This window comes from Zeus faber (genome assembly GCF_960531495.2).
Source record: "Zeus faber genome assembly, chromosome: 1".
Lineage (NCBI taxonomy): Eukaryota > Metazoa > Chordata > Actinopteri > Zeiformes > Zeidae > Zeus > Zeus faber.
This window is the reverse complement of record NC_137193.1, coordinates 48,607,489-48,627,276: the sequence shown is the minus strand read 5'-3', so window position 1 is coordinate 48,627,276 and position 19,788 is coordinate 48,607,489. Positions and strand designations below refer to the sequence as shown.

General features: G+C 41.4%; 1 protein-coding gene across 1 annotated transcript in view; it reads left to right on the top strand.

The window, feature by feature from the left end:
* The window catches only part of adgrl2a (adhesion G protein-coupled receptor L2a), a gene marked incomplete at its 3' end in the record, with an annotated part of 119,879 nt that overhangs the window by 29,933 nt on the left and 70,158 nt on the right, over window positions 1-19,788 (top strand). The window contains exon 3 of the mRNA XM_080012610.1: window positions 17,950-18,163. Within this exon, the coding sequence (XP_079868736.1) occupies window positions 17,950-18,163 (214 nt within the window). The remainder of the gene's footprint in view (window positions 1-17,949; window positions 18,164-19,788) is intronic.

Sequence of the window (19,788 nt, the reverse complement as noted above, 5' to 3'; positions counted from 1 at the left end):
AAAGTCCAATAACATTTTCCTAAGTTTCCCAATGACCTAGTTCAAATTGTTGTTTCCCCTGCAATCTACCAAATATATCAGATATAAGACTTACTTTGATTGTTAGATTTTCCCTTGAATACCTGTTCATCACAGCGGTGCAAGTTTTTTTTTTTTTTTTTGCTTTTTTAGATGGAGAGACGCAGGTTTGTCTGTCGTGTGAAGTGAAAGGTCACAGAAAGAGCGTTTTGGGGAACCGAATCCATCTCCACGTCTTTCCATCTATCTGTGCTGGAACTTGTGTGAACATGTCGGACGAAGAGAAGAGAGAATTTCTGTTCCTTCCCTCCCTGCAAACCCCCGAAACCAGACTATTGTCTCTCCATTGAAAGCTTGAAATGTTTGAAAAGTACTTGAGGATTTCTCAAGGGCAACAGGGGAAGGGCACCTTTAAAAGTCGACCAAATAGAAACGAGACTTAAGGTCTTTGTGGCTGCAAAAGTAAATGGGAAATAGACAATCAGGAAGAACCCCCTGAAATGTAATTACTGGAAATAAAAGCTCAGGGATGAATTTTTAAACTAGATTCTGTTAGAGTAGGATCCAGTATCCTCTTTGGGATTTTTACCCCCTGTTTAAAAAAGGTCTGAAATGGAAAAATGGGTTTTGTGACAGTTTTCAAATGAGTCGATCAGTTAAGAGTTTGGTCAAAGATTGTAACCTGGAGGAGACACCACCCGGTGACGTTACGGAGGTTAGAGGGAGAGGAAGAGCCAGTGTTTGGTTTGTCTGTTTTGGGCTGCTGGAGAAACATGGCGGTGCAACATGGCTGCCTCCGTGGAAATAAAAAAAGAGTGTCATTCTAAGGTAATTTTATTTTAATTTATTATTTTATTGTATTTATTATACACTAATTTGGTATTTAAACATTGGAGAAGCTTGGCCCAAAGCAAAACTTAATAGAAAATTCATAATTTCTTGAGTAATTTTCAACAAAACAAGTGCTTATTAATGACCGTGTTTTCTGAGCCACCAGTTTAAATTTCGTGTTAAGACTCAAGGCGGTGGATTTGCCTCCTTTTGTCTTTTTAGTTCTTTTGGTGAAGTGTTAGGCTTTTTCCATGAGGATTTAACTGCTAGTTGTTGGTTAGTGACTGGCTGTTGAATGTGGTTTCCCCATGAAGCTGGGCCGGTGTGGACATGCTGTCGTGGCTCTTTCATCGCCTGGCCGATAAGGAGATGGGAGATAAGGGGACACAATGGCCGGCAGAGCAAGCAGTGGCAAGGTGTAACAATGGCCCCCGGGGCTCCTCCCCTGCCGAGCTCTTCAAATCCTCATTAGGATTTTCGGCAAAGGGAAGGAGGGATTTTCCTGGATTAAGTCTTTGTCACAGTTGGCTCCAGGTTGGTGTTTGTCATGCAACAGCCTCGGAGCCCCCCATAGGAGCCCAAACTGGTTTCTAAACAGACCAGGTCCAGGATTGGCCCTCCCCTCCCTTTACCAATGTATCTTAAAGAATTTCAAACTAAGCCGGACTACTCAGGGAACCGCTTGATTATGAGCTTAGTGTCCTTGCCTAGTTTTATTTTTTGGTTTTTTTTACGCTGCTCCTGGCCTATGTCAGGTGTCTGTGGGTTTAGGCTGCTGCATCAGCGTTCTTAGTAATGGTTATTTATACGAAGATAACCTTGAGAAACGTCATTACTTTGCTGTTTGCTGTCACTGTCCATTGCTCCTTCTTAGATCTCAGCCTGTGCAGATTTGACAGTCCAGACAGGACGCCTTATTTCCAATGCCCTTATTTCAACTCTAGTCACCTTGTAATTGGACATTTGTAACAGGAACACAGTAAGCGGTAATTTATCCACCTGACCCCTGTATTTTATATACAGTAAAGCAAAGGGAAATCTTTTGGGGTCGAAATCAACAAAGCAACAAGGACGTTTTGCCCTATTTCTAATACAGACCTTAACCGGGCTTCAGACTTGTCTAGCCGAGTGGTTTAATGTGACAGGGATTCAAGTCTTGTTGTGAATGATCTATCTTCTCCCATCATTCACCCTGATGGTCCTGGTAGATAATGGGAATTCCCATCTGCCTCATTGGTCTCATGAGATTCTCGCTGGGTGGGAACTCAAGGCACCCCAGATCAGTCATCTACCCACATCTCCCTATCTGCCTTGTACTGCAGCCTCTTGTGTTTTGTCTCGCTTTGTTCTTGCCAAGGAAGAATGATGAGGGTCTCCAACAAGCATATCCCAAACCATCTACAAAACATACCATGGTGGCGTCCACCATTGAGTAGATGTTCTGAATGCCAAAGCGAGGAGTGCAGATATTACTTATCCGTCTCCTCGCGGACTATATCAAAACAACAATTATTCATGGGAAATATATTGTTTTGCATTTTTGCCTCAAATCTGGACTTAGCAGACATGATTTATGATATGCTGTCGCCCTTGTGTATAACAATCTGTGATTCTCTGATTGGTTTTACAGATAGGTTTCCAGTTTACATGGGTCTTTGTTTGCATATGCTGCTGCTCGTGTTGGTTGAATTAAGACGTGGCCTCCACCTAAACCAAACCAAAGGTTTTATAGGTTCTGGCTTTAAGGGATGTCCATGTCCTTGGTAAATTCTAGAAATAAGTGGTAATTCTTTGAAGCACTCCAGACAGAGCAACATGTCTGGACGAGCATTGAGAATTGAGAAGGCTTCAGATTATGCCACGGTGTTTGAAAGGGAAACTGGTTTGTACATCTCAGGTCAGTTCATAGTTAGAAGGGGTTTGTTGCCGTTATTTTGTGGACCCAACAGTATTAGCGTCACATGGCCTGCAAGGTTCGCTTCATGTGACATTGAGGCTTTGATTAAGTACCCCATTTACATTAATACACATTACTTCTGTGATTTGTATGGGATCCGGCATTGCTACCTAAAAGAATCATTTTGTGGTCATGATATTGAGGGTTGATGGAGTTTGCACAGCAGGAAAATAAAAGAAATGCGTGAAAATGCCTGAGCTGAAGTGAAGCCGCTCAAAAGAAGTGCTTACTTTAGTTCTTCATTTGAAACGGTCTAATTGTTAACTTGCCGCCTTGTTTTTGTGTTGCCAATTAGCCCCCTTTTATTGAAAAATTTTAGTTCCCCCATTTCCTTCCGATTTGAGCGACAAAATAGACTGAGATGTAAATGTTTCAAAGCAATCTTACGTAAACTGCTATTTGTGAGAGCATCGACACATGGCTGTGAGTTCTTCAGTCATGTGCTCAAATACATACATTGTGTTAAAGGCAACAGCCTGCAGGTGTTCGAGGGGAATGTAATCACAGCTTTTCATTGTGGACGTGCCACTGAAAGGCATGAGCACCGAGGTGGAGAAATGCACAGTTATGATTTCCACCAAAAGCATGAAATGAAAGCTGATTACAGGATAGCTTCATACAGTGGAATAACTGCCAGAATGGCCACATTACCACAAAGACACCTTAACAACACATCCAAGGGCTTATCATTTCATAGACTTTCATGGAATTTCACTGGATATTACTTGTTGCAATATATTTCTGCTTTGCCCTGAGTAAAGCCTGTTTTGTCACATTTTTTTCTCTTGTGATTTAGTGCTGCTACAAATCTTAAAGAGGCTCCTGTAAACCAGGGGTGGAGACGGCACAACGATAAATATCAAGGATTGAGGAGCACTGCGGTATGAAGGCGCTCTTAAGAGCCTACTCAATGAGCTAGTTTCACTAGTATTTATCTGCCCACTTCTGAGGTCTTCACTACTTTCTCAATACTTATTACTTTGCCAATTGTTAACAAGTGGCTTGAGAAGCATTCGGCCACCATAACAAGTACTCCACCTTGGGCCGTTCCTTCTCTTCGCCCGGCATTTGTCGCTGTTGGTTTAATGAAGTCGAGACCTTCTGATTTATTCCTGTCAAAACGTGGGACACTTCAGCCCTGACCTTCACTGCCGACAGCAGATCAGTAAGACTTCACCCTGAGGTGTCAGATTTTCACCTTTCTGAGCTGCCATGACCCCTGAGTGCTTTCCTTATAGGAAAGGGTCGGGAGGGCTCAGTCATTCTCTCTTTAGGCAGTTCCCCCAAGTAAGACAATGGCCTTAATAAATATTGGAAAAGCCGTGGATTTCCCCTATAGATACAATGCTGCGGATCAATACGATCAAGATAATTCACGTGACATCAATCCCAGTATTAGTATGTGACAGGAGGTTGGGGGTCTTTTTTATGATATCGACTTACCAGCTAGAGTGCTGAGACTCAGGGCTGCAACTGCGTCCTAATTTCCACGACATGTTTCCTATCACCAATTCCCAGTGTTATTTCCTAAGTACCCCATAAGGCTAACAGTTAAGGGCGATTAGCTTGAGAGATGTCTGTCCTTAAATGAGAACTTTCAAGTGTTCCTGCTGTGACATTGTGAGGGCCGGGAAAACAGATGGACTAAAGACCGAGAGGCAGCGGCAGAGGCTTCCTGGTAAGGCCTGGGTTTCAAAAGAGGCCAGTACAAATGTCAAATCTCTGAATTTTTTTCCCCCCAATAATAAAATAAATAAATAAATGATAACATTTGAATTAAATATTTAAAAATAAATAAATTAATAACAGAATACAAATAAAATAAAAAATACATCTTGACTATTTTAAGTGGATTCTTCACTTAAACGCAGTTACTTGGCAGAAAGAGAAGTTTATTTTTTGCCCCCATGTTGCACCATGGGAGTGAGTATATGCGCTACCTTCGAGGAAGAGCCCTTTCAGAGAACAAAAGGGTTCAGCATAGGAGGGCCAGTACGTCACGGAATAAAACAGCATTGTGTCACTTAACAATCGGCCTAACTTGGAAGGCTAGTTCCTCCCAGCGAGCCTCTCCGGCCTGGTCTGAATAAACGCTACAGCGGTGGTGTCATCCGGGCGTGACTACCCCGATTCAGTCGGGAATTCAAATGCCAGGTGGGGTCGGGGGGGTGGGGCGGTCAGTGCAGGCAGTAGCTGAATAATGTGAAAAAAATGCAATACATACGCATGAGAGCCTTGTGCAGAGGAAGCACCACCGTGCTACGTGGTCCATGCTAAGGCTAAGGAGTGCATGTCGCCAGAGCAAACAGCATTTACGTGCGCTGCCACTGTTGACCCCATGGGAGGGGAATGGTTTTCTTATTGAATCGAGGAGCATGAAATGCTTCAGTGGACCAGGGACTAGGGACTAATAACCAGGGACTAGAGAAGAATGGCTCTCTCTCTTTCTCCGATATCTCCATTTTTTTGGGGGTACATTTAAAAGAGGAGGAAACAAGCTGGAGTAAAGGAGTTGTTGACAACAAGGCACAAGGCAAATCCAATCCAATCTGAGAAGGGTGTTTCGTAAGAAATAAGAGTGCTGCCTTATTCTTATCTGGTTGCTCACGCTTCCTGGGCATGATATGATAAGTGAAGTATGTTGGAGATAAGGCTGAATAATTGGGTCCAAAGTTTTTGTTTGTCGCCGCGAAGTACGGATTGGCCAAGAATGTCTCCCTCAAGACTGCAATGCGGGATTTACACCGAATCCGAAAAAAAACAATCCGATTGGCTGTCTGACTATCTTACTGTGACACCCCCTAGTGGCTGTCATCGGTAGTGCATGTGTTAAAATTTCACGTGATAAAATATCACGTGAAAATATCACCATGAAAAGGAAAGAGCTCGTTCTTCTGCAGTTCAACAGAGTTGATGTTGCTATTTACCTATTTATCAATTACAGTTTCAAACTCCCTTGATATAGTGTTTGTAAAGTGCAAAAAAAATACGCATAATTAATTAATATAAAACTAGATTTATAACATTAATGAAGTCATTATTCTATATACCTAACTGGTTAACTTAATTTAAAGCCCAGTTCCAAATAAAAAAAGTGACTTCTGGTCATAGCGTCGGATCCGAAATTTGTGGCAAAAGTTGAACAATTTCAACGCAACCTGTACCCTCGATCCGATGCAGAAATCAATGACATAGAAATGAATGGACTTCCAGTGAGTAGTTGTCATTTGTCGGATTCAGTGTAAATCCGACTTAACAGTTTCACAAGGGGGCTCAATTCTTGCAATTCAAAGTTGCGGCTAATTGTATTCCCTTTTATATTATACTTCATATGGACAAATTGGAGCAGTTTCACTTTTAAGGTTTGGCAGTGGCTCAGGAGGTAGAGTGGGTCATCTAGTCATCGGAAGATTGCCAGCTCGATCCCCGGCTCCTCCTGGTAGTGTGCTGATGTGTCCTTGAGCAAGACACTTAACCCCCTAACTGCTCCCTGGGCGCCGCTATAAGGCAGCCCACTGCTCCCAGATACGTCAGTTACTAGGATGGTAAAATGCAGAGAAATGCATATTGTTGCCTCAGTACTTGTACTATGTGCGATGACAATTAGTTGAATCTAATCTTAACAATAGCACATTAAATGTAATCAGAAGCGATTGAAATGTAATTGAAAAAAAACAGCATGGCTGCGTATTTTTATGTTAGTGTGTGTAAATTTAGCTGCAAATAAATGCATATTTCACTATAATGATCATTGCAACATTTCTAATATGGTGGGTTATAACGTCCTTGCTTTTCTTTTTCGTTGCCCAATATGACCCATTCGTGTACACACACACACACACACACACACACACACACACACACACACACACACACACACACACACACACACACACACACACACACACACACACACACAGCGGCCTCAGGGCCATCCGATATCAGACGGCAGTGGGGTGACATTGTGTTCTCCTGAGAGAGCAGCCAGCCAACATGTGTGGATGATGTGAAGTCAATAATGCATTATCATAAATATATATATATATATATATATATATATATATATATATATAAAACAAAGAGCAGATTTATGACCTTGATGAACCCCATGGAACTTAATTAGGCCGAAAGGTTGATTTACATACGAGTGCACTTGGAATCTGATGAGGCTTGGAATATGATGTTTCTTCTGCTGCTGCTGCCGCTGTGCACTTTTGTTAAATCTGTGATGGAGTCTCATATCTGTTCAAGAAGCTGTTGACTGAAACATGTTGAATCCTTTATTTGTAGTGCGTTATTTTGGTAGGTAACAGTGACAGTGACACACAGTAACAATGTATTATGACATGAATGTTGTAATTAGGGATGTGCAAAACTCATGTTTTTCATGGACGAATAATCCGTGGGTAGTACGAGGGATTAATCGATCGTTTGGATGTGTGAGCAGGATCAGAAAATTAACAATGTCAAATTCCAAATGCGACTGCCAGATTTTGCTATTGACGTTGGTAAAACTGAATTAGAGCTCTCCGATAGGAACGGAACAGTTAGAATCCACCCGCTGCCCACACACAAGTCGTTGTTCTAAAATAAAACAAAATTTAATTGAACAAATAATGGAATAATTGAGTATTGCGACCCATCCCTTATTTTAATTATAGCCTTTAATAATAATAATCTTAATTTGTCAAGCACCTTTAAAATACAACATGCGACTCAATGTGCTTTACATTAATAGGCACTCAATCAAATAGTAACAAAACAAAAAAATCAAACAAGCAAAAGGCATTGAATAAAAAACAGTCAGTGTCACACTCATTTTCAGTTTTTTTGAATCACTCAATTAATTTAAGACCTTGAAGGATCTTGATCATTCCTCCGTGAATGATTTTTCAACATTTTTTACCCCTTAAAATCATTTAATTAAGGTACCCAGACACTAAGAAATATTCTTACCATTTCCATTAGTGAAGCTAAAAGACCTGCAGAAAGCAGCAGGTTCCTATATCTGTTTAACAGGAAACTTTCTGTGGATAGATTTCCACCTGAGGAGCAAGAGGTGTGTGTGAGAGAGAGAGAGAGAGAGAGACTATATATATATTATATATATTATAATTTATATTTGTTTCGAACAGAGATAAACAACAAGATATTTTCGTTCCTATATCAAAGATGTACCTCTATCAAAGATGCTGCAGATAACTCCCCTGCTGTGAGCGTGACGAGATGTAAATGACCTGGAGTGGACTGGACGGAGGATAATACAAATTAGGCTGGATTTTCACTCTCACTCTCTACTTCCTCCCTTTGCTATCTTTCTAATACACATATTCTATTTACATAAACAGGCAAATAGATTTTAACAATACAGCATTTTGTTCACCATGAGCACAATTTGAGCCATAGCAAATATATGGATGCATTTAAAAAAACGAGTCAATTTAAAGTGACTTTTTCGATTTCAAAGGATTACATGAAGCTGTGTACAGATTCTCATGGGTGAAAAAAGTGGGGAGAAAACACATTTTCCTGTTGCCCTGCTGTGGAGCAGATCGCAGATGGCTCCAGAAAAAAATCCAGCCTGGGTTTGTCCCCTGCAGCCTGGCATGGTCCGCTAGCCAGTGGTTGGGAACCTCTGCACTAGCGGACATTCCCTCGGTTATGTTCAGGTTTATTTCCCACTTTCATCGCCTCATTTGTGGAATTACTGGACATTCTGGTTGAATGCACTCTCTCCCTTGTACACACAGGGAAAGGCGGAGGGGAGGGAACAGGCTGTGCGTCTCCGCCAACCCGGACTTTTCGCCTTACCGGGAATATTTCTCTCTAATGTGCCTTCACTGTGCAACAAACGGGATGAACTTATATTGAGCTTTATTGTTATTTGATATATATATTGATATATTGATATTTGTTTTTGTAATATTCGTATTCTATAAATTTTTGGCGGGTGCAGTGTGCGTTAAGGGATGCGGCGCAGCGGACCCTCTGGAGCCAAGGGCAGCTCTCCAAACTTCGAACCAAACTTCATCAAAGTCGGATCTTGACCGCCCCAATATGGCGACCATGTCGGACAATATTACCCACAAAAATACGGGGAGAATCGCAAACCTGATTGTGATTTAGAAACGGGGCGCCCCGTAATTAGTAATGAGTAATTGTAATTAGTAAGTAATTAGTGCCCATTGCACGGGCACTAATTACGGATGGAGGGAGACAGGTCCCCGTCTAGACCTGATCTGCGGCCTTCTATAGCCTTCTCTCCTCTCCTCATGATAAGCGGACTGTGCTGCGACTCTGCTGGCACAAGCAGACACTTTCACTTTCCGCTTTTGTAGCGTCTGACTAAGTATTGATAACATGCTTAATTTTACAAATAAATATCATTTTATTAGATGAACGTCGGCGCTAATACGCGAAAATTAACGGTTTTATTTCTATCCACTCTTTTTTTATCAAAATGACGGTTGGGGCAGTGGGCAAGTAATTTAATTGCGTACGCCCATACGTTCCTCAGGTCCTCACAGCCTCAGATCCTCACACCCTCACATGCTCAGGTCCTCAGGTCCTCATGTCCACAAGTCCTCACGTCCTCACATCCTCAGGTCCTCTTGTGCTCATGTCCTCACGTCCTCACATCCTCACATCCTCAGGTCCTCATGTGCTCATGTCCTCATGTCCTCACATCCTCAGGTCCTCATGTGATCATGTCCTCATGTCCTCCATGTCCTCACGTCCTCAGGTCCTCACGTCCTCATGTCCTCAGGTCCTCACTTCCTCAGGTCCTCATGTCCTCATGTGCTCATGTCCTCATGTCGTCATGTCCTCACGTCCTCGGGTCCTCATGTCCTCATGTCCTCATGTCCTCATGTCCTCATGTCCTCATGTGCTCATGTCCTCAGGTCCTCACATCCTCACGTCCTCAGGTCCTCATGTGCTCATGTCATCACGTCCTCACGTCCTCACGTCCTCACGTCCTTACGTCCTCAGGTTTTCATGTCCTCAGGTTTTCATGTCCTCAGGTCCTTAGATCCTCACATGCTCAGGTCCTCATGTCCTGAGGTCCGAAGCTCCTTGCATCCTCACGTCCTCAGATCCTCACATGCTCAGGTCCTCACGTCCTCAGGTCCTCATGTCCCTCAAGTCCTCAGGGCCTCACATCCTCAGGTCCTTAGGTCCTCACCTCCTCAGGACCTTAGGTCCTCACATCCTCAGGTCTTCACTTCGTCAGGTTGTCAGATCCTCACGTCCTCAAGTCCTCAGGTCCTCATGTCCTCAGGTCCTCACGTCCTCACGTCCTCACATCCTCAGATCCTCACTCCTCAGGTCCTCACATCCTCATGTCCTCAGGTCCTCACATCCTCCTGCTGTTTCTCTAAATACACAACAATTCTCCTCTTGTTCAGTACCCTGTGTGGGACAGGACATCACAACATGCACCGTTGTAAAGGGAAATCTGTGGATTATGGAATCATCACTGTGGGAACCGTCTCCACATGAAGGTTTCTTTACTTTGCTTTGGTTTGACGGAAGGAGATGGTGTTTGGGAGTAGGGGGTTTCAAGCTGTGGTCCCTGGGGCTCCAACTTAATGCTATTGGCCACACGTCCTTCTTTTTCACCCGACGGTTCCCCCGCAACAAGGTGGCCGGAGATGCTAGCTCATTTCCAAGCAGCCGTTTAGTCCCCGAAAAAGGAAGGAATCAAAGGGCTGCCTCAACAGTAGGCGACAAGCGTTGGAAGCGTCTCCGTCACACTCGCTCATCGGCTCCATGACAGGAAAAATTTTCTGCCTTTGCATCAAAATAATCCGGGGGACCTTGTTGCTTTTGTCCAACGCCTTACAATGGGGCTGTGGTGTGAGCGGCCATTGTCTGTATGAATGGCTCTTTTGATCAGGCCCTTCATTTTACTTTGCCCCTTCCTCCGAAATAACTCCCAAAGAAAGATTGTGTTACAGAGTCATTTTAATGTGAAGAGCCTTTTACTGTATGGAGGCTGTGAAGCTGTCTGTCCTTTTCCATGCTGTGTAATCGGTGTCTGACAACAGCGGCGTTAGGTCTTCTTGTAACATCTTGAAAGAAATCTGACCAGAGCTGTAGAGCTTTTCTAGGTGCACTCCACATGGTGTTTGATTTCTAATGGCGTTGTTGAGCAGCGGTGGACCGGACAGACTCGAAGACGCTTCCACACAGTGGCTGAAGATCTTAACGACTCGTCATTTGTGTGAAATTGGAAGACATTTTGTTCATTACCTCTGCTCCAGTGAAGCTCGTACCCCCGGCAGATGGTCACTTTCCGATTGATTTGGCTCGTCGGAGGGGAGAAGAAAGAAAAAACCTGAATTAAAATGTAACAGCACCGTGGAGACTGTCCCTAATCATCCCAACCCCATCCCCCCGTTATATAGGAGGACTTTCTCTCCGTTCACTCGCCGCAGTTTGCGTGTTGGCTCAATGTCATCCCAAAGGTTAAACATGATCCTAAATGCCATCTTGGGGAGCTTTAAATAGAAAGGGGCTCCCACGGTGTAATAAAGTACCGTAACCCATGGAAACAGAAGTCCCTGGCACCGATCAAATTCAATTAGCTGCATGTTGGCAATACCTACCGCATAAAAATCAGCCAATGGTAAAGGTTTGATGAAAAAAAAAAAAAAAAGATTTTTTTAAAGTCACCCAATGTGACCACATATTCTCAGATTCTGTTAGCAGGCAATGGACGTGCATATCATTTTCACTTGAAGGCTTCATTCTAAGTGTATAGTTAATGTTATATACTTAGGCTTACTAGTTAATTACAGTCTGTAGAAAGGGCGAGTATGACTTCTACTCAATGCCCGCCATTGCGTGTTGTAGAGGGATGGAAACGCCACTTTAGCCAGAGAGAAAGGGGGTGGACTGACCAGAATATGTGATAAGGCAGAGTGTCAACAAGACCCTGATAGGGATCTGGCCAATTATGGCCTTTTTCTGCAGGTGGTTGCCATGGACACGGGATTGCGTTTCCACATAATATATTATTGACTACCCCTTGATCCGCTGCTAGTGCTGTTTAATTAGTCCAAGAGGGGCGCCTTTCCAAAGCAGTGTCCTCGCCGCTCCATTGAGAGGGGGTTCTCTCTTTAGAAATGTGATTTATTTTTATTGAATATACCATTGCAGGAGACCGGTTAGAGCTAAATATATGTTGGAGTGTGTGTGCAAAGGTGTTTGTGTGTATGTATAATTATTTTAATTTCCAGTCACAGGACTCTGTAATTGTTCTGGCATCAATGATGTTCTATGTTTGTGTTTGTAAAACCAGCTTGTCCATTGTGTCCCTCCAAAAATAACCTCTCTACGAACAAAAGACTATGCAATAATATGCAATAAAGGACCTGACACACAATAAGTGCTCTCTTGACTGTAAAAAGCTGTGGACGCCAGGATAGCAATAGCTATAGGAAACAGGAAGGCAAAGGCCTATAGTCTGTTGAGATATACACTATAGATCATATTTTTTATAATAATTTTGATTTGTAGTTATATTAGTAATATTCATATGATTGTATTACTGATTTTATATATATATATATATTTAAAAAATAACATACATCATTTATTATATTTTTTTTCATATTGAATTCATATTAATTACTATGAATTAATTTGTTTTATCTGTTAGCTGTGTGTGCAAAAAGCCATGCACTTTTTGGCTTGTTGAAAAAAAAAAATATTATTAAAAAATATATAAATATTTGATCTTGGCTCATATGAATGAAGCTATTATTAATTTAGTAGACATTAAATTTTTGATTTGATAACATCTTATTCTTTCTGTCTGTATTTGCAGGATATTGGTCTGCCAGTCACCAATATCAATTTGTGCTTATTTTTTTTCGAGACATATTTTTCTTTTTCATTTTATAAAGGGAAGAAAAATGGGTCTAAAAAAGAACGAATGGAAATACAATAGAAAACGATTATTTCCAGGAATTTGTGTTTTTTTTTGCACATCCACATTTGGATATACCATTATGGAACTATACATTTAGCCCCTGAACCTTGTTCAACCCATGAGGAAATTCCTAGAACCATAATTCTTCCTTATGGCACAACAAACCACAGCGAAGTTGTGTCCCTGCAATGGAGAAATAAAACTGGTTTCCTCTATTTGGAATTAAGTGTTGGAATGAAATAGATTAGGACGGGACTTATAGAGAACTGGACACACTTCCAATGAGTTGGAGCGAAGCGAGGGGGACGGGACATTTAATGTCCACATGGTAACCTGACAAATCCTTTTGGGGCCAAAATGACTTCAGTTGGGACGGTTGGTCGTATTGATCTTTGGGTCCCGCTTTTGGTCCCGATTTTTGGATGATCCGACACCGGGGGGGGGAAAGGAAAGAAAAGTGGTTCAGCCCTGAGGCCTAATCAATGGAGAGATGAATTTTGGATGTTGTTTATGAGTGAGCTTCAACCCCAGCTGGTGAAGACATCACTCTGTTTTTCTCTTTTTTTTTGGGGGGGGGGGGGGGGGGGGGTTGATTTCCAGAGGTTTGGGACAGGAAAATGGATTTAGCAGGACGGCGCTTGGGGTTTTGCCATGGCAATGGCCTCGGTTCTGGTTCTGTGGGAATCCCATCCTTATAAGCGTTTTCGTTCTTCTCCTTCTGCTTTCCTACTTATCTCTGAGCTCAATCAGCACTAAATCATCAAACCAGAAGCTGAGAGGTTTAGAGAGGTTTGGACACTGATTTAAGTGTTTTTTACATGTTTGTTTTTTGGGAGGGATCAAACTCAGGGAAAGCCAGAGGATCCAGATCCCACATTCCCAACAAGCCACAAAGTGGGCCAGCACTATGTAATGGCTCCCATTCTGCGGAACATGGCCGCTGCTAGATTGATCCATCTGATGTCCGTTCGTCTGACCTCCAAACCATAGGGCAACACTAGATTGGAGGGCTCTCCAATCTGGGGCACTGGAATGGGATGGAAAAGAAAGAAAAGATAGAAGGAAGGATGGTGCTTCTCTTTTTCCTTCACTTCTTAAGGCAATTTTTTGTTGAAGATGTCCCCATAGTTTGATTATCATGTAATCAGCTCTTGATGGATGGATGGATGATGGATGGATGGATGGATGGATGGATGGATGGATGACAGATAGGTAGATAGGTAATTAGAAAATTGGATGGATCGATGATGGATAGGTAAATTGGTAAATCGATGGATGTATAAATGTGAATAATAAAATGGCAATACACCTAATAATTAACTGGAAAAATATTCAATAAATGCAATATTCAATAAACCAAAAAATGACTACACAATGGAAGAATGTGAAAATGTACAATAAACTGAAAAATTAACAAAAAAACATTAAAAGGTCCATAATGTCGCATTTGCATGTTATGAAAAGCTCAGTTTATTTATTTTTTGTGCCTTTTGTTCCTCTCAGTAACAGGAAAGGGATAGATAGACGTCTTCATGACGTCTTCAGCCAGTTTCAAGTCTTTGAATTGATGTATTGCATAGATCGTTTGCTTATTACGTAGCGAGACACAGACCTTTTGACAGAGCGACGCTGGAACGCCTCGACGCCAACTTGAGATCGGCTGTCAAGTCCCGTTCTTGACACGCCACGTTTTCTCTTTTTTTTTTGTTTTAATTATCTTAATGTTTTTTACTCTGGAATCTTCTCATGAGCTGGCAGCCAACACCTCTGGTAAATTGTGTATCGCCGTAAGCATTTTGGGAGAGAAATGAAGGGGGCTGGGGAGAAAGAAAGAAAACAATGGCTGAAAAGCTATCATACTTATAAGCCTTTTACTTTTTTCATGGCTATTGGTCACATGAGAGGCTTGGATGTCAAGAAGACCAAGAAGAGAAAAAAGAATGTTCTTTCTTTCCCCCTGAGGCCCTTCTTCTTCTTCTCACAAATAAAGTCAGAATGACAGGATAGGCACAGACAGCCGCCAGACTTCATGGAGATACTATTATTTATTATTTCCATTGTTTCCCTTCAGGTCTACGGTGGTTACTGCAAAGCACTGATGGGTGCAATATGGGCACCTGTCTTCCACATATATGTTTACGATAAATACATATTTCTAGAACGCTATTTCCCTGCAAGTGTAGGTAGCATAGAGCGTTGATTCAGAATACTCCTCGTTAATCACCAGGTTTGTAGTAAAAACTTGGGCTGAGCGATGGATTCATCCATTCCATCATTCATATCACAATCCCAATTTTGAAGGAAGCACAATTTATGTGCTGTGATTTATGTGTTACATATTTTTTTCCGAGTTATGTTGTCATGAAACACAGTGTGTCTGGGTTGTATATTTTGCATGCAGAGTGCAGAGTTTTTGTTATAATATCGATTGTGCGATAAATGACTAAATATTATATTGTCTTGGATTTGGGCTATTGTGATATCGCATAATAGGTCCCCTCTAAAGGGGACCTATTATGCTTTTCCAGTAAAGGACTGTTTTTCTTGCTTTGATTTTGTTCTAAAGTGAAAAATAGAACATCAGAAAATGGGATTTTTATCTTCAATTTTGTCGTTTAACATTTCCTATTTGTTGTGACCGTAAAGTTATTCCCTTTTTTTCCTCGCATGCGGGACCATGAAATGTTTTGAGTGTGGGGGTGTAGGGCCTATGAAGTCTGGATGCCCGCACCGGCAGTGTGGTGCCGGGGAGCCGGCTGCTGAACAGGCAGAGTTGGCCAACCAGAAGAAAGTGGGCTGTTAGGGAGTGGTCCTTAAAGAGACAGGAGCTAATATGGATGGTTTCAGTCAAAGGCTGAACTGAGCAAAAGAAAAAGGGCCAGTATAAGATAAATAATGTTTTTTTTTTAACTGTGAATCATGCCAAGCTGCTCTGCTGGAGTCCCAGAATAAAAATATAGGAGCTGGAGTTGAACATAATAGGTCCCATTTAAGCCTGGAGTACAGGGAAGTTATGCAGATCTTCTTCTATCTGTTCGGTTATAATATCCACATTGCGAGCGACAAGCCCTTGTTGCTCTCCGCAGCTTCCACGTGTCATGTGAATCCATTAATTGGAGTTTTATCTGGACTCTCCTGGTTATTTATGTCCCTCTTGTTTGTTTTTTTAATTTTTTTTTTTTTTTACATGATTTGACTTGAGCCCATATCTCTGCTAAAGCTTTCTTGACAAAACTTCCTCCTTGGGATTGGAGAAAATTGATCAAAATACTTCACTTTTACCCTAAGCACAGTTGTTCGGCCGCGCTCACATTTACTGAGCTCAAAGCCACAATATTGATTTTTTACTTTTTTTCTACTCACGCAGCCACAACACACACACACACACACACACACACACACACACACACACACACACACACACACACACACACACACACACACCAGCTGACTTCATCTTCTCTCCCTACTCTCCTGACTAGCATAGCTTTCGATTTTCAGCACAGTAGAATGGATTAAATTACACTCTCAGGCTGTCCTACAGGTGCTCATTTTACTAAAAAAAAAAAAAAAAAAAAAAGAAATTCGGTTTTGGATTACAAAAAGTGTGAATAAACTCTCCGGCTATTGCCTTTTAATGAAACTCATCCTGTGCATAGAATCACTTTTTGTATATTTTATATAGTTTTGTATGTTTATAAAATATACTGTGTAAGGGAAAATAAAGACACAATAATATTAATAAAAATAATAATAATAATAATAATAAAAATAATAATAACAATAATAATAAAGCTGCAGGTATGGGGTCTAGTTTAGTCGTGTTGGGTGCATTTTTCAATTTCCTGGATTCTCTGAGACGCAGCACGATTTTCCGAGTTCACTTTGGACGCAGCATGGGCTCCCCCTGCTCTGTCTTATCCTGATTGCTTGTCTCGCGGAGCAACCACTATGCGGTCTACACAGAGCAACCCTCCTGTCTTTAAAAAAACTGTCCGTGTTTGCATGTAAACCAGAACCTGTGTGTTGCAACTGTTAGAACTCTCCGTGTTGTCTGTGGAAATAGAGCTGGACTCTGAGTGACGGGTGGCCGTTTGGTGCCGTGTTGGGCACGTAATTTATTTGTAACGTTTTTTCCTTGGGTTACATTTTCAGTAAGTTACGTTTCCATGAAATGAAGTGTTTGGGGTCATTCTGTGGCCGGATGCAGGTTTTTCTATCCTAATGTAGGGCGTGGGAGGGTTTATTCTGACAAACCGACCCCTGATTACGATCGCTGATTGTTATTTAGGGCTCATTGATAGGTGTGTTGGTGGCAGACGTACACCGTGGAAACGCAAATCCTGCTGAGAACACTCAATTTATTGACGCGTCCCACACAACCCACGCTGCTAGGCCTACTTTAGCAGCGCTGAAATGCTAATCAATAGCTGCCATGTTTTTTAAAACAGCTACAATCCATTGAATTTAACTGAACAAAACTTAACAATACCTCCTCCATCCCTGCATACATTGTAGTGCTATGTTCTCTCTCTTTGCATTATAATAAGTAATAATAATAATAATAATAATAATAATAATAATAATAGTAATAATAATAATAATAGTAAATCATAATACATATTGTTATAGCAATGTAATAGTTGAGTAATAACATAATAATAATGTATACCTTCTCTGTCATTGTCCTCCTTGCCTGTATTATTGGATTGTAAAACATCCATCTATCTATATATTTGTATTTAATTTTATTCCCATAATCATATTAGAAGCCATACTGCAACTTACTCTGGGTGTTGCCTTTCACTTACCTTAAAATTGTCTTTTGGATTTTTGTTATTTGGCTTTATATTTTTTGTTATTTGGCTATTTTTGTTTTATTTATTTGGCTATTTTCTTTGTATATTTGGCTATTTTTGTACATTTCTTCAGACAGTTAAGCATTTATATGCAAATTTTATCAACAGCAATACACCAATCTTAACTTACACATTGGATGAATAAACGGATTCTGGTTCTGATATAATTCCTGGACGGGCAAAACAACCCCCCCACCCGTCAAGATCTAGTGGACGTCTCCCACCTTTTCTTCCAGCCTTGTCTTTTGTTGAGTCTCTGCCGCTACACTCCACTCCTCCATTCGGTCTCCTCTGGTAACTGATCAAATATTCTCTGTTTCCTCTCCATCACTCCTTCCATCTCCCAGGGTTCAGCCGGGCCGCCCTGCCCTTCGGCCTGGTCCGCAGGGAGCTGTCGTGTGAGGGCTACCCCATCGACCTGCGTTGCCCAGGCAGCGACGTCATCATGATCGAGAGCGCCAACTACGGGCGGACGGACGACAAGATCTGCGACGCCGACCCCTTCCAGATGGAGAACATCAACTGCTACCTCCCTGACGCCTACAAGATCATGACACAGCGGTAAGAAAGATTACAATACTAAGAAATAGGGAAAAAAACTGCACAGAAAGTAAATGGCACTTCTTATAGCTAGTGGCCAGTGGCTAGTTGACAGTGTCCACTACCTAGTCGCTCGTGGACACTGGCTGGTGGACAGTGACTAGTATCTATCGCTAGTCATATATACAGTATATAGGGTGACCCTGAGTTGAATCCCATCCTGATTGAATGCAGCTCTTTTCTCAATACTGTAGTTTTTAAGTGACTCATATTTTGTCATAATTTATGACAATATATGGTTCAGTGAATGGCATTTTCTCACAGGTGTACACACACACACACACACACACTGTACACTTAAACATGAAACCTCTCATCATTTAGGGAAGACTTTTGAACCAAAGTGCAGAGAGAGAGAGCGAGAGAGAGAGAGAGAGAGAGAGAGAGAGAGAGAGAGAGAGACAGAGAGAGAGAGATTTCCTCTAATAGTGACCAGGCACTTAATTTACCATCATCCGTCTGTGTGCCATGCCATGCAAGCACATGTATGGCAAAAAAAAAAAAGAGCTGTTAGCTACCCTAAAAGTCACACTTGTGGTGGTAGCCGACAGGGGAATTACAGTTTTACGAGTTCGGCTTGAACGCACTGCTTGGAGCGCTGGAGGAGAGTGAGAGTGTTCAGAGCAGCGCTTTGGCACCAAGAATGGATCTGCTACGCAGCAGTAAGAAATGGAATAAATTGAATACATCTACAATAAAAACACACTGTTTTTATTTGCTTTGTTTGGGAGCAGAGCTCCGCATAGTTTTTCCCCTTGTCTCTACTTGTGGCAGGCTTTGTATTTGTTTGTGTAGACCACGCCCCCGGCCAGAGACCTGGTTTTTATTTGACTACCGGTTTATATTTGAATAAATAGGGTATATATATTGAAGGGTTTGGTGTCAGCATCTGTGGCTTGTGCTGCTCCTCCTCCTCCTCCTCTGGGAAATAAGAAATAATGAAATAAAACAGCAATGTATTCAGGAGGTTTATTGTTGTTTGATGGAGTCAGAAAGCTGACTCACACAGGGAGTATATCTCACAGAATACACACATATAGAAAAAGGACAAATTTATATATATATATCATATCATCATTACATCATATCATATATATTTATACATTTGTCATATATATATATATATATATATATATATATTTTCGAATAATATTCACTGAATATAAAGCTAAAGTAGGAAAACGAATCTCGAGAGAAGAGTGTGTGTATATATATATACTGTGTATATATATATATATATATATATATGTACACATACTGTATGCGATGAATAAATATGTATACAGTAATACCGGCATGGATAACAAATAACTAAATTATTGCTAAAGTTAAGTACAGTTGTAGTTTAATGTGTTTCTTGCACATTGTCCTCATGGATTGATGCAAGTATTGAATATATAACATTAAAATGAGGACTAAAGCAGCATTCCATTGTCATTAAATCGATTTTAGCGGCTGCTTTGCATGTGAGACTAATTAGTGACATTTCCTTGTGTGTATTTTTAGAAACAGATTCAAATATGAAGCAAAACTAATGACACGATGTGTCCGGTGCCAAAATCAATTATCTTCAAGTAGAAAATGTG